General features: G+C 39.7%; 2 protein-coding genes across 4 annotated transcripts in view; one reads left to right on the top strand and one right to left on the bottom strand.

The window, feature by feature from the left end:
- The window catches only part of ghrhrb (growth hormone releasing hormone receptor b), a 38,001-nt gene extending 30,112 nt beyond the window's left edge, over positions 1 to 7,889 (top strand). Inside the window, exons 7-13 of the mRNA XM_088348982.1 lie at positions 525 to 678; positions 745 to 805; positions 2,140 to 2,209; positions 5,500 to 5,591; positions 5,652 to 5,781; positions 5,848 to 5,889; positions 7,190 to 7,889. Coding sequence (XP_088205108.1) covers positions 525 to 678; positions 745 to 805; positions 2,140 to 2,209; positions 5,500 to 5,591; positions 5,652 to 5,781; positions 5,848 to 5,889; positions 7,190 to 7,387 — 747 coding nt within the window. The 3' untranslated portion in view covers positions 7,388 to 7,889. The remainder of the gene's footprint in view (positions 1 to 524; positions 679 to 744; positions 806 to 2,139; positions 2,210 to 5,499; positions 5,592 to 5,651; positions 5,782 to 5,847; positions 5,890 to 7,189) is intronic.
- Positions 7,890 to 9,893: 2,004 nt separating this feature from the next.
- Positions 9,894 to 14,941, bottom strand: part of adcyap1r1b (ADCYAP receptor type Ib) — a 30,868-nt gene continuing 25,820 nt past the window's right edge. For all 3 annotated transcript variants that reach the window (XM_088349249.1, XM_088349251.1, XM_088349250.1), the window contains one exon: positions 9,894 to 10,970. In XM_088349249.1, coding sequence (XP_088205375.1) covers positions 10,752 to 10,970 — 219 coding nt within the window. In that variant the 3' untranslated portion in view covers positions 9,894 to 10,751. The remainder of the gene's footprint in view (positions 10,971 to 14,941) is intronic.

The following is a 14,941-nucleotide window of genomic DNA, read 5'->3' as shown; positions in this document are numbered from 1 at the left end:
CTCTGTGTCTCTCTTTTTCTCTTCCTTTGTTGCTCTTCGTCTCTTTCTCTCTCTGTGTCTTTTTAACTTCTTTTGCTCTAACTTCTTTTTATCCTTTTCTCTCTTTCCTCTTTCTCTCTTCCTACCCTTCGCGCTTTCTTTTCTCTTTTCACTCCTTCTGTCTTTCTATTTCTCTTTGGATTTCTTTCTTCCGCTCCCTTTCTTCACGACTTCTCTTTTTATCTCTTTTGTTTCTCCCTCTCCCTCCCTCCCTCTCTCTCTTTCTTTGTCCCGCCTTTTCTCATTTTCCCTCCCTCTTTCTCTTATTTCTTTATCTCTCTTTTTCTTTCTCTTTAATCAACTAGTCCGGCCCCCGAGAAAATGTTTGTTCCATCGTGTGGCCCCCGAGTTAAAATGAGTTTGACACCCCTGATTTAAGAGATACCCCACTATACAGCCAATCGGCCGTCCATTCCCCACCTCAGGACGGATTATTGTCTTATCCCGGGGTCTACTGTATATGCTTATATTTTTTAATCCCTCAGATATCCTGCAAGTCGGCCGTGGCCTTCTTCCAGTTTAGCATCCTGGCCAACTATTTTTGGCTGTTGGTGGAGGGCATGTACCTGCAGACCTTGCTGGCGCTAACCTTCGTCTTCCAGAAGAAATACTTCTGGTGGTACGTCGTGATTGGTTGGGGTGAGTTCTCCTCGTTCTCCTCAAGGGGCTAGCTTGAAGTTGAAGAAGTCCCTAACTTCTCCTCAGGGCTTCCATCAGCTATCATCACGGCATGGATCTTGACCAGATATTTCTACGATGACACTGGGTTAGCATCTGTTAGCCTTCATTATCCTGCTGATATTGATAGTCGGAGCATGTCTGTGAGTAGTCTCTGCTGGTTGAAAAAAGAACTAGCAAGCTAACTAGCATGATACCAAACTAGTAAGCTATCTACCATAACATTGAGCAACATTGCTATCTGTTTCTCAGGTCTACGAGCAAGTTTTTAGGCATGAGAGCTAACTAGCATGAAAGCAAACTAGTAATCAAACCAACACAACAATTATGCAACCTTGTAATTTTTTTATTGCGCTAGAAAGCTAATTAGCATGATAGCAAATTTGAATCTATCTATCTATCTATCTATCTATCTATCTATCTATCTATCTATCTATCTATCTGTCTATCTGTCTGTCTGTCTGTCTGTCTGTCTGTCTGTCTGTCTGTCTGTCTGTCTGTCTGTCTGTCTGTCTGTCTGTCTGTCTGTCTGTCTGTCTGTCTCCTGCTGGAAAGCTAACAAGCTAATCACCACAGTAGTTAAATAGCATACTAGCTGGTTTGATAGCAAAACAGCCAACAAACTAGTTAATAAACAAAAAGCAAGCTTACTAGTTCTACAGCAAAATAGTTAGAGCATGTCTGTGAATGTTCTCTGCTGGTAGAAAAAAGAACTAGCAAGCTAACTAGCATGATACCAAACTAGCAAGCTTTTTAGAGCGAGCTAGTAAGCTATCTACCATAACATTGAGCAACATTGCTATCTGTTTCTCAGGTCTACGAGCAAGTTTTTAAGCATGAGAGCTAACTAGCATCAGAGCAAACTAGTAATCAAACCAACATAACAATTATGCAACCTTGTCATTTTTTTTTGCGCTAGCAAGCTAATTAGCATGATAGCAAACTTGAAAGCTAACTAGCGGGACAGTGATCTATCTATCTATCTGTCCGTCCGTCCGTCCGCCCGTCCGTCCGTCCGTCCGTCCGTCCGTCCGTCTGTCGGTCGTTCGGTCGGTCGGTCCGTCCGTCCGTCCGTCCGTCCGTCTGTCTGTCTGTCTCCTGCTTTAAAGCTAACAAGATAATAACCTCAATAGTCAAATAGCATGCTAACTGGTTTGATGGCAAAACAGCCAACAAACTAGTTAATAAGCCAAAAGCAAGCTTACTAGTTTTATAGCAAAATAGCAGGTTAACTAGTTTAATAGCCAAATACCAAACTAACTAGCACGAAAGTAAGTAAGCAAGATAATGAGCAAGCAAGCTAACTTTTGAGCTGGCAACTGTGGAGCTATTTATGGAAATAAAATAAATCTGGTTGTGAGGAAATCTAAGATAATATAAGATATTTTTGTCCTGTCTCGTTGATCTCGTGCTGGTCCTCAGCTGCTGGGACGACACGGATGTGACTTTTGTCTGGTGGATCATAAAAGCGCCGATAACTGCGTCCTTATTGGTGAGTTCCACTAAAACTTGAAATTTTGTCTGTCCGTTGGTTTATCTTTTTTCGATAGCGAGCTAGCAAGCTAGCACAATAGCGAACTTGCTAGCGACCTATCGCAATAGCGAGCTAGCAAGCTTATTAGAATTATAGAGAATTGTAAACAAACTATCGCAATAACGGGCTGGCAGACGAAATGGAATTATAGCGAAGTAGCAAGAAAATTTTGCGATAGCGAACCAGGAAGCTATTGTAAGTAGCGCAATAGTGAATTAGTAAGCTAACAAGTGAGGTAGCAGACTAACAAGGGAAACACTGAGCTAACAAGGGAGCTAGAGAAATAGCAAGCTAATGGGCTGGATAGTGAGCTAACAAGCAACCTAGCAAGCTAGTGAGATAACCAGCGAGATAGCAAGACAGTGGGCTAACAAGTAAGCCAGCAGGCTAATAAGTGTGCTAGCAAGCCATTAAGCTATCAAGCGAGATAGTGAGCTACCAAGCAGGCTAGAAATTAGTGCAAAGGCGAGCTAGCAACTTAACAAGCGCGATAGTGAGCTTGGAAGCTAGCGAGTGAACCAATAAGTGAGCTATGAGGCTAACTATTGCTATAGTAAGCTATCAATATAACTCGCACGATAGTGAGCTAAGATGTGAACTAGCTAAATAATGAGCCAATAGGCGAACTAGAAACCTTTGTGGTGTGAAAGCGAGCTAGCAACCTAACTGGCGCAATACTGAGCTAACAAGTGAGCTAGCAGGCTAATAAGTGTGATAGCAAGCCATCAAGCTATCAAGCGAGATAGTGAGCTACCAAGCAGGCTAGAAATTAGTGCAAAGGCGAGCTAGCAACCTAACAAGCGCGATAGTGAGCTTGGAAGCTAGCGAGTGAACCAATAAGTGAGCTATGAGGCTAACTATTGCTATAGTAAGCTATCAATATAACTCGCACGATAGTGAGCTAACATGTGAACTAGCTAGATAATGAGCCAAGAGGCAAACTAGAAAGCTTTGTGGTGTGAACGCGAGCTAGCAACCTAACTGGCGCGAAACTGAGCTAACAAGTGAGCTAGCAGGCTAATAAATGTGATAGCAAGCCATCAAGCTATCAAGCGAGATAGTGAGCTACCAAGCAGGCTAGAAATTAGCGCAAAGGCGAGCTAGCAACCTAACGAGCGCGATAGTGAGCTTGGATGCTAGCGAGTGAACCAATAAGTGAGCTATGAAGCTAACTAGTGCTATAATAAACGATCAATATAACTTGCATGATAGTGAGCTAACATGTGAACTAGCTAGATAATGAGCCCATAGGCGAACTAGAAAGCTTTGTGGTGTGAAAGCGAGCTAGCAAACTGACTAGCGCGATAGTGAGCTTGGAAGCTAGCGAGTGAACCAATAAGTGAGCTTTAAGGCTAACTAGTGCTATTCAAAGCTATCAATCTAACTCACACAATAGTGAGCTAACACAACAACTAGCTAGATAATGAGCCAATAGGCGTATTAGAAAGCTTTGTTGTGTGAAAGCGAGCTAGCAACCTAACTGGCGCGATACTGAGCTAACAAGTGAGCTAGCACGCTAACTAGCGAGATATTGAGGTAAAATAGAAAAACCGAAAGAAGAAAAGGCAGAATGTTGAAAAAGTTAAAAGCAATTTCATTTTGTTGAATATTTTGTTTAGATTTATTTTGTTAGTTAATGATAATGATCAAACCTGTGGTTTATATTGTGAATGCAAGGCAGTTTATGATTAGTAGGCAATAATCAGGGTTGGGTAGGGTTACTTCCACTTGATTGCTTTCAATTACTTTTGGATTACTCCAATACCAAATATGCTAATAAAAGACAAAAGAAACGAAATATGAATAAAATGATGACTCACAACACGTGGTAAGCTTTCTCTCCTGGCTTTGATCTCTTTGATCTCCGGCAAAACGAACATAAAATGCGACAGAAACAAAATGAAAATAAATCCAAACAGCTTGCCGACATCATTTTTGCCGTTCCATGTGTTCCGTTACTCCCCAAGCCTGCACAAAATTCAGTAATTTTATTCATATTTACCGCACTATAAGGCGCACCTAAAAGCCTTTATTTTTTTCAAAAGCTGACCATGCCTTATAATACAGTGCGCCTTATATATGGATCAATATTAAGTCGCAAAGTCTTGCAACTAAGGCAAGCAGCCGCCGACTAGATTTTCCCCCGAAGGCGAAGTCGTCCGCGGTGTATGCTGGGATTTATATATCAGCGTTTCATTGGCTAACCAATGTGTCAATCAGGTTCGCGCCTCGGCCGAGTCATACCTAAGACTAATAACATTGGTAAAATGGCGGCGCCCTCTGTTGGCTGCGGCTGCATCGGCTCGTACAACGGGTCAGGTGCATCGACATTTTGTTCTAACAAAGAATGACAATACAAAGGAAATTATTATTATTATTATTACTATTGGCTAAAGTTATTCGGAGGTAAAGGGGGCAGATCCTTTTTATCATTTACAGGCTCGCATAGGCTAAAGGGGCGAAACAAAGCCTGCGATTGGCCGAAAAAGATGAATGTGAATCACACGTTGGGTTGCACTACGGCATAGAGAAAACATTTTTTACTATTCTGTATTTGTAAATATTTTACTCTCCTGGATTTACTACACTCCAGTTGTAAGAAGACCATGGTTACGTATCATTATTGAAGGTGATGGCTGCAAGAGAACTTAGGTAAGCTATGCGGCTTTCTATTTTCCCGGTATCTTGTTTTAGAACGATCTTGATGTTTCTGTGATGAGTCTATTTTGAAACTCAATTCAATTCAAAGTGTTTATTGTCATATGCACAGTAAAGAACCCCGTGGCTCCTATAAAATTCTTACTTTGCTGTCCACACAGTTGCCAGCAAAAAATAAAATGGAAACTAAGAAATGTTTGTTTGGTGACATCGTACGGACACCGCATCCGCACGTGTCTGCGACACGTATTTGCTACTTTGCAACCTTTTGGAATGTTAAGGGGGTAATAAGTTGGACTGAACTATCTGACTGTTTTGTCGACGTTCCCATTGTAGCGCCTTATAATCAGGTGCGCCTTATGTATGGAAAATATAGGACCAAAAACTATTTTTTTTGGGGGTGCGCCCTATGCCCCGGTGCGCCTTATAGTGCGGAAGATACGGTAGTTTCTTTTGTCTTTTATTAGCATATTTTGTATTGGAGTAATCCAAAAGTAATTGAAAGTAATCCGGTAACTCTACCCAACCCTGGCAATAAAATACACAAACTATCATGAAAAAAAGAGTTAAAATGATGTACACGATTTCAGGTGAACTTCCTGATCTTCATCAACGTGATCCGCATCCTCGTCCAGAAGCTTCGAACTCCGGCGACGGGGGGCCACGAAAGTCGCCACCTGAGGTGAGAAGCCCGGCGCCCAAACGTCCCGACTCTCTCGAAAGCATCGTGGTGTCTTCGCAGGCGCCTGGCCAAGTCCACGCTGCTGCTCATCCCTCTGCTGGGGACTCATTACATGGTCTTCGCCTTCCTGCCGGAGAACACGGGGGCCGAGGCCCGACTCTTCATCGAGTTGGGATTGGGGTCCTTTCAGGTGCTGCGCCCACCTCCCTCCTCCAACACGCCTAAAGATGCTTTGACTTTTGTCCTTTTCTCCTAGGGATTCGTTGTGGCGCTCCTCTACTGTTTCTTGAATGGGGAGGTGAGTCTTTATGGGGAAAAAAAATGAATGGAAAAAAGTACTTAAGACCCCAAAATTGGGGGCCACACGATAGAACAAACATTCTGTCGGGGGCCGGACTAGTAGTTTAAAGAGAAAGAAAAAGTGAGGTAAAGAAATAAGAGAAAGAGGGAGGCAAAAGGAGAGAGGGCAGGACAAAGAAAGAAAAAGAAGGAGGGAGAGAGAGCGTGAGAAACGAAAGAGATAAAAAGGCGTGAGAGAGGGGAAAAAGAAAGGGAGAGGAAGAAAGAAATCCAAAGAGAAATAGAAAGACAGAAGGAGAAAAAAGAGAAAAGAAAGCGCAATATCTAGTATCTTTTGTCGCATAATACTAACAATTTTGGGGGTTTATTTAGTCGGTTGCACGATACAGAACTGTATTTAATCACATTTTTTTAGTGGAAGTACAATGTTGGCAACAAGATTGACTTGGTATAATTGGAAATTATTTGAATGCATCACAAACTTTTTCTTCTTTTTCCCTGTTCTTTTCTACTTTTTTTAAATTCCTTTAAAAAAAATCTCATTGGCTTAAAACTCACTTCTACTCTATAGCATACGAGTAACCTAATCTTCTTATATGTAATAACTTGTGAAGCCCTTAGAGACTAATTGTGATTAAGGGCTATACAAATAAAAATGACTTGACTTGACTTGACTTTATTTTTTCCTAGCTGTTACTTTTTTCTTTTTTTTTCTGTATTTACTTTTTTCCTTTCTTTCTTTCTTTTCTTTTTTTCTGGATTTTTTCTAAATCTTTCCTTCCTTTTTTCTCTTCCTTTTGTTTCTTTTTTTCTCAGCTTTTCACTACATTTTCATTTTGGTATTCTTTTCTTTTTTGTTCGATTTCCCCTCCTTCCTTTAAGTCATTTTGTGCACAATTTTACATAATATTTGGTCATGTAGGGATGAAAGAAGCAAAAACAACCTGAAGAGCCGTTTGGGACCCGAAAGAGCCGGTTCTTTTTATTGAGCCGAGCCAAAGAAGCCGGTTCTCGAAAAACTCTACTGACTTTACTCAACTTCGTTCTACTTCGACATTGACTTCAAAATACCGCATTTAGAACACAGTGTCAGGGGAACCCGTGTATTTTTACCTTCATGCACCGTAACTTTGACTTAATTCGCTTCTTAATTAGCAATTTCGAACCCTGATTTTTGTGAGCTGGCTAGATTTTCTTCTGCGCGGAAAAGCTCTGTGTAGTGCGCATTTGCGCATACACGCAGCTTAGAGGGAACATTGTTTACTGTAAATCCAATTTGTAATCCTCGTTATGCGCAGGTTCAGGCGGAGCTGAAGAAGCGTTTGTGGAAGTGGCAAACGCAAAAGTATTTGCGTTACAGCAAGAGACGTCGCACTTTGTTGAACGACAGCACCACCGGCACACAAATTTCCGTGCTGGATAAAAGCAACTCCAAAGAAACATCAGGCAGCGGGACCGCCAGCGCCGTCGCACCCCAGGAATGTTCCAGCGTTTGACATCGCCGAGCGTCAGTGAACGCATCTTTGTTTGGAAATTCAACTGCTTCCCACCGAGAACATTGTCATGTCTTTAGTGATTGTTAAATAATTTCCCGTTTTCCTCTAGCTACCTTTTTCAAATCCTTTTAAAATCCCTTAAAATTCTGCCAAAATCCTAATCCAAGACGTATGCAAAGGAAATCGAATTCTGTTCTTGAACTCTTCGGAGAACAGTGTTGGGTAGGGTTACTTTAACTGGATTACTTTCAATTACTTTTGGATGACTCCAATACCAAATATGCTAATAAAAGACAAAAGAAACTAAATATGAATAAAATGATGACTCACAACATGTGGTAGGCTTTCTCTCCTGGCTTTGATCTCTTTGATCTAAAACTTCAAAAACCGTCCATATTCTCCAACAGGGTTGGGTAGGGATACTTTAACTGGATTACTTTCAATTACTTTTGGATTACTCCAATACCAAATATGCTAATAAAAGACAAAATAAACTAAATATGAATAAAATGACTCAATTTTGTGCAGGCTTGGGGAGTAACGGAATACATGGAACGGCAAAAATGATGTTGGCAAGCTGTTTGAATCTATTTTCATTTTGTTTCTGTCGCATTTGATGTTAGTTTTGCCGGAGATCAAAGAGATCAAAGCCAGGAGAGAAAGCTTACCACGTGTTGTGAGTCATCATTTTATTCATATTTAGTTTCTTTTGTCTTTTATTAGCATATTTGGTATTGGAGTCATCCAAAAGTAATTGAAAGTAATCAAGTTAAAGTAACCCTACCCAACCCTGTTAGAGAATATGGACGGTTTTAGTTTATTTTGAAAGGTAAGACTCTCAAGTTTTACCTTAAATTGAAATAGTTACGACAGGTGCTACCAACATTGAGTAATCTGAGTTGGAACACAAAAAAATAGAAGGTTGTAATTCTCACGTGCCTGCCGATGAGTGAAAGATGGGCATCTTAGCTGGAAAACAGGTGAGACAACAGCTCGAAGCCTTACCTGGTACCTTTCTCAAATTTGATCACCATCTGCAAAACTAAACATTGTATTTTACACATTTTTCTCAGAGTAGGTTTAGGTGTTTCCAAAAGACGATCACTTTACCACACTAAAACTTTCGCAAATTTGGATTTTAACTTGGCCAATTTTGAGACACTGTGAAAGAGTTGTAAATGTTTGACTTCTCTTTCAGAAGACAAATCGATGATTGTGCACCCTTTCGCGTAATATTGGGCCGTCAAAATGAATCACGGAGTGCCTTGCACACGTCATTTTATTTGGAATACACTCCTGGAAAATTGCATAAGATTATGTTTGGATTTTCATTGGCTATCCAATTTGTCACTCATCATTTCATACATTTATTACTGGATAGATATTTGAAGCTAAAAAAAAAAAGCTTTTTTTTAAACAAAAATCAATACAGGCCCATATAGGCTAATGGGTAAACAACAAGCACGCATCCTATGCTGATCTTGTGATGACGTAGGCTGGAAAGGGGTCTAATGGACAAAACGCGCATACATTTCCATACAAATACTTCACTTAAAACTAAAATCTGAGTACTTTCTGGTTGGGAGTACCTGGATGTTCTTTCCCAGAAGTTTAACTTCTTTTCATAAATGTTCTTTGAAACTTTTGGAAGAGACACAATCTTCATTCATCAGGTGAAGCTTCTTTCAAAAACGCAGTCAATTGGACGTGAAATCATCTGGAATATACGTAACTAAAAAAAAAATTGATATTAGATTATTTTCTTTCATTATTTCAAAGTTCTGACTACGAGTAGTATCTTTCCCAGCAGGGAGTGCGAGTCCTCTTTAACTAAAAAGTTTAATTTAATGAGAAAATGCATTGTCATTGCATTGATTGACAATAAAATCGTAATTTTTAAAAAAAAAAGGAAAATCATTGCTATTGTTAGGAATTTAATAATAAAATCTATCGTTTACCAAATTGTTCGAATGAGTTATCTGACTCCATTAACCAAACACAACCTACATTCACCTAACAATTTAACTAAGTGAACTCCATCGAATATATGGCCGAATTAGCCGAATTAGTGTCACTTGAGTCTCTGTCTACCCTCCTCTCTCGATCTTCTGCTTCTTTTTCTCGGCCCATGTTTTTTCCCGCAAGCTGGTGTGCCGACTCCTCCCATGGGCGTACCAGGAAAGCCCCCACGTGGGGTCCACCCCCTCGCCTCGATGTCTGGAGAAACTCAAAACAGCAGAGCGTTTATCAAAACAATGCCTGACGTCCTCCGTCAGAGTCCTGTTCTCAAAATTCCCCAGCCAAAACATTCCGCATTTGGAACAGCGTAACCTAAAGCCCACTCAGTGAAAATCGTCATCGCACTCGATAAAGGTAACTTGTATTTAATCGTATAAAATCCTTTATAGTAAAATGTATAAAATCCTCCACTATTTTGTATTGACACGACAATATAATCGTATAACAGTATTGTGAAATGGCTCGTATGAAAGCCAAGAACAATAAACATGGAGGACTCCGTTTTTATTAATATATAGATTCTAAAATTTGTCACAACAGTTACGAACACAGCACAGCAAATCCCTTCATAAGAAATCACAAGAAAAAGACCTGACATTGTTTTTGGTACCAATGTTTTCTTGCAAAGCACATTAAACAATTAAAAAACAAACAGATATATATGGTATTTATTTCAGTATTTTTAAAAGCATCAATATACTTCAAACAGTTTGACATCCACAATGTACGGCTCAAAGTCCTAAAATTAGATAAAGGAAATAAATCAGGATTGTCTTTAAAAAAAAAAAAAAAGAAAAGAAGAGAAACACTGCCCTCTTGTGGCGTTAAGTGATAAAATAGGCCCATTTTGAAAAGTCCGAGATAGGGGAGGCGGTCGTGGAAATATAAAATTCAAAATACACTAAATGGTTATATTATAATTAATTACAGGAGAATTATGTGCGGATTTGGTGCTTTCCTTCACAGCCAATCAATTGAAGAAAAAGTACCGTAATGACCTGCCCGGTAGCGCACCACTAAAAAAAGGCCTGCAAATTAAATGCACCTTTAGGGAACAGCGGTCTTTTTTACCAGGCTGGCAAAAACGTTGATAAATCAAAATAAACACAAGGGAAATAAATGACTTGAGTTAGAATATTTTGACGGTAAATACATGAGTATTTTTAACAAGAGTTTCCCGATTTCTTTAGATAATTCACCTGTCAAGTCACCAACCCCGGGGAGTGGCATAACTGCGCACACCTGTTTCCCATCTCCCCCACTTTAATCTAATTGCACATGATTTAAACAAAATAAAAGAAACATTTGAGAAAAAAATATTTATTTGGCTTATCCAATTACCCAGTCATCTGTGCAGAGAGTTTTTGGGGTGGTCTAATGGGGCCGGGGTCTCAGCTTGGGGGCTGGAGACTCTGATCTGAGAGCTGCTCTTGCTCAAAATGGACAACTGCGTCCCCCCATTGACGCCACTGCTAGCCAGCGAAGGATGGCGATGCTTCAGGTCCACTGCAAAGTATCGGTTCACTCTCCAACTGCGCCATTTTCTCTTGATCTCTGACTGGACCTGGAAACAGGACACACAGATGCCTTACTTTCTAAGCACTTCAAAATTAATGCTACTCAATGTGTCCCCGTTTTTCACGTTTGTTCTGCCGAATTCCCTTCTTCGACTGATCCAAGCGCTACTTCCTCCAAATAGTTTCACAAAAAGTGTCTGGAAGTGATTCGTTTTTAATTGTAAGTGCTTGCTCGTAGGCTTAACGTGCCAATTTTAAACAGGAAGTGCATAGGTGTAAGGTGGGCTTAGGGTACCTCCCCAAAAGTGTGTACAGTGGAACCTCGGTTCTCATCCATGATCCGTTCCAGAACTCTGTTCGAAAACCGATTTGTTCGATCACCGAAATCATTTTTCCCATTAAAAATAATGTAAACCGTTTAAATCCGTTCCAACACCCTGAATGTTTACCTTGAATATTTAACGTAAACATAAAGCTAAGCCAGGCTAATCTTGCGTTAGCGTTATCGTAATCTTCCGTATGAAAGATTACGCTTTCCATTTTGTGCCGGCTCCTCCCATGGGCGTGCCAGGAAAGCCCCACGTGGGGTCCACGAAAGTCAGTTTCGGTTCAAAATGTGTAATTTCTGGGCACTTCCTGTTGAAAGCTGGTCATTTGGAGTTTGAAATTAGTACCTAGCATTCAAAAACAGGTAGTTTCTGTTGAAAACAGGTCATTCGCAGTTATACCCTATTCAAATGATGTTACTCTAGGTCTAAAATTCGCAATTCTTGATCAAAACAAGTTACTTCTGGTCTACGACAGTCAGTTTCGGTTCAAAATGTGGCATTTCTAGGCACTCCCTGATGAAAACTGGTCACTTGGAGTTTAAAATTAGTATCTAGCATCCAAAAACAGACAGTTTCTGTTCAAAACAGGTCATTTCCAGTTACACCCTGATCAAGTAATCAAAACGGGTCACTTTTGGTCTATATTAGTCAGTTTTGGTTCAAAATGTGTCACTTCGAACCACTTCCTTTTGAAAACTGGTCACTTTAAGTTTGAAATTAGTACTGTACCTACACTCCAAAAATAGGCAGTTTCTGTTCAAAACAGGTCATTTCCAATTACACCCTGATCAAATGATGTTACTCTAGGTCTAAAATTCGCAAATCTTGATCAAAACAAGTTACTTCTGGTCTACGACAGTCAGTTTCGGTTCAAAATGTGGCATTTCTAGGCACTTCCTGATGAAAACTGGTCACTTGGAGTTTGAAATTAGTACCTAGCATCCAAAAACAGGCAGTTTCTGTTCAAAACAGGTCATTTCCAGTTGCACCCTGATCAAGTAATCAAAACGCGTAACTTTTGGACTATATTAGTCAGTTTTGGTTCAAAATGTGTCACTTCGAACCACTTCCTTTGGAAACCAGGTCACTTTAAGTTTGAAATTAGTACTGTACCTACACTCCAAAAATAGGCAGTTTCTGTTCAAAACAGGTCATTTCCCGTTACACCCTGATCAAATTATGTTACTCTAAGGTCTAAAATTCGCAATTCTTGATCAAAACAAGTTACTTCTGGTCTACGACAGTCAGTTTCGGTTCAAAATGTGTCATTTCTAGGCACTTCCTGATGAAAACTGGTCACTTGGAGTTTAAAATTAGTATCTAGCATCCAAAAACAGACAGTTTCTGTTCAAAACAGGTCATTTCCAGTTACACCCTGATCAAGTAATCAAGACGCGTAACTTTTGGACTATATTAGTCAGTTTTGGTTCAAAATGTGTCACTTCGAACCACTTCCTTTGGAAACCAGGTCACTTTAAGTTTGAAATTAGTACTGTACCTACACTCCAAAAATAGGCAGTTTCTGTTCAAAACAGGTCATTTCCCGTTACACCCTGATCAAATTATGTTACTCTAAGGTCTAAAATTCGCAATTCTTGATCAAAACAAGTTACTTCTGGTCTACGACAGTCAGTTTCGGTTCAAAATGTGTCATTTCTAGGCACTTCCTGATGAAAACTGGTCACTTGGAGTTTAAAATTAGTATCTAGCATCCAAAAACAGACAGTTTCTGTTCAAAACAGGTCATTTCCAGTTACACCCTGATCAAGTAATCAAGACGCGTAACTTTTGGTCTATATTAGTGAGTTTTGGTTCAAAATGTGTCACTTCGAACCACTTCCTTTGGAAACCAGGTCACTTTAAGTTTGAAATTAGTACTGTACCTACACTCCAAAAATAGGCAGTTTCTGTTCAAAACAGGTCATTTCCCGTTACACCCTGATCAAATGATGTTACTCTAGGTCTAAAATTCGCAAATCTTGATCAAAACAAGTTACTTCTGGTCTACGACAGTCAGTTTCGGTTCAAAATGTGTCATTTCTAGGCACTTCCTGATGAAAACTGGTCACTTGGAGTTTAAAATTAGTATCTAGCATCCAAAAACAGGCAGTTTCTGGTCAAAACAGGTCATTTCCAGTTAGACCTTCATCAAGTAATCAAAACGGTCACTTTTGGTCTATATTAGTCAGTTTTGGTTCAAAATGTGTCACTTCGAACCACTTCCTTTTGAAAACTGGTTACTTGTAGTTTGAAATTAGTACCTACAGTCCAAAAACAGGCAGTTCCCTTCAAAATAGGTCATATCCAGTTGCACCTTGTTCAAATAATGTTACTCCCGGTCTAAAATTGGCAATTCTTGTTCAAAACGTGTCACTTCTGGTCTATAACAGTAAGTTTAGGTTCAAAACAGGTCATTTCCATAGATGTTGAGTTCGAATAATGTCACTTCCGGTCTATAAAAGTCAGTTTTGGTTCAACGTGTGTCACATCTAGTCACTTCCTGTTGAAAACTGGTCATTTGGAGTTTGAAATTAGTACCTAGCATCCAAAAACAGGCAGTTTCTGTTCAAAACAGGTCATTTCCAGTTACACCCTGATCAAGTAATCAAGACGGGTCACTTTTGGTCTATATTAGTCAGTTTTGGTTCAAAATGTGTCACTTCGAACCACTTCCTTTTGAAAACTGGTCACTTGTAGTTTGAAATTAGTACCTACAGTCCAAAAACAGGCAGTTCCCTTCAAAATAGGTCATATCCAGTTGCACCCTGTTCAAATAATGTTACTCCCGGTCTAAAATTGCCAATTATTGTTCAAAACGTGTCACTTCTGGTCTATAACTGTAAGTTTAGGTTCAAAACAGGTCATTTCCATTGATGTTGAGTTCAAATAATGTCACTTCCGGTCTATAAAAGTCAGTTTCGGTTCAACATGTGTCACATCTAGTCACTTCCTGTTGAAAACTGGTCATTTGGAGTTTGAAATTAGTACCTAGCATCCAAAAACAGGTAGTTTCTGTTCAAAACAGGTCATTTCCAGTTACACCCTGATCAAATGATGTTACTCTAGGTCTAAAATTCGCAAATCTTGATCAAAACAAGTTACTTCTGGTCTACGACAGTCAGTTTCGGTTCAAAATGTGTCATTTCTAGGCACTTCCTGATGAAAACTGGTCACTTGGAGTTTGAAATTAGTACCTAGCATCCAAAAACAGGCAGTTTCTGTTCAAAACAGGTCATTTCCAGTTACACCCTGATCAAGTAATCAAAACGGGTCACTTTTGGTCTATATTAGTCAGTTTTGGTTCAAAATGTGTCACTTCGAACCACTTCCTTTTGAAAACTGGTTACTTGTAGTTTGAAATTAGTACCTACAGTCCAAAAACAGGCAGTTCCCTTCAAAATAGGTCATATCCAGTTGCACCCTGTTCAAATAATGTTACTCCCGGTCTAAAATTGGCAATTCTTGTTCAAAACGTGTCACTTCTGGTCTATAACTGTAAGTTTAGGTTCAAAACAGGTCATTTCCATTGATGTTGAGTTCAAATAATGTCACTTCCGGTCTATAAAAGTCAGTTTCGGTTCAACGTGTGTCACATCTAGTCACTTCCTGTAGAAAACTGGTCATTTGGAGTTTGAAATTAGTACCTAGCATCCAAAAACAGGTAGGTTCTGTTCAAAACAGGTCATTCC

This window comes from Urocampus carinirostris, chromosome 12, assembly GCF_059441175.1.
Source record: "Urocampus carinirostris isolate Australia breed hairy pipefish chromosome 12, RoL_Ucar_1.0, whole genome shotgun sequence".
In the NCBI taxonomy this organism is placed as follows: domain Eukaryota; kingdom Metazoa; phylum Chordata; class Actinopteri; order Syngnathiformes; family Syngnathidae; genus Urocampus; species Urocampus carinirostris.
This window is presented reverse-complemented; position numbering and strand designations above follow the sequence as displayed.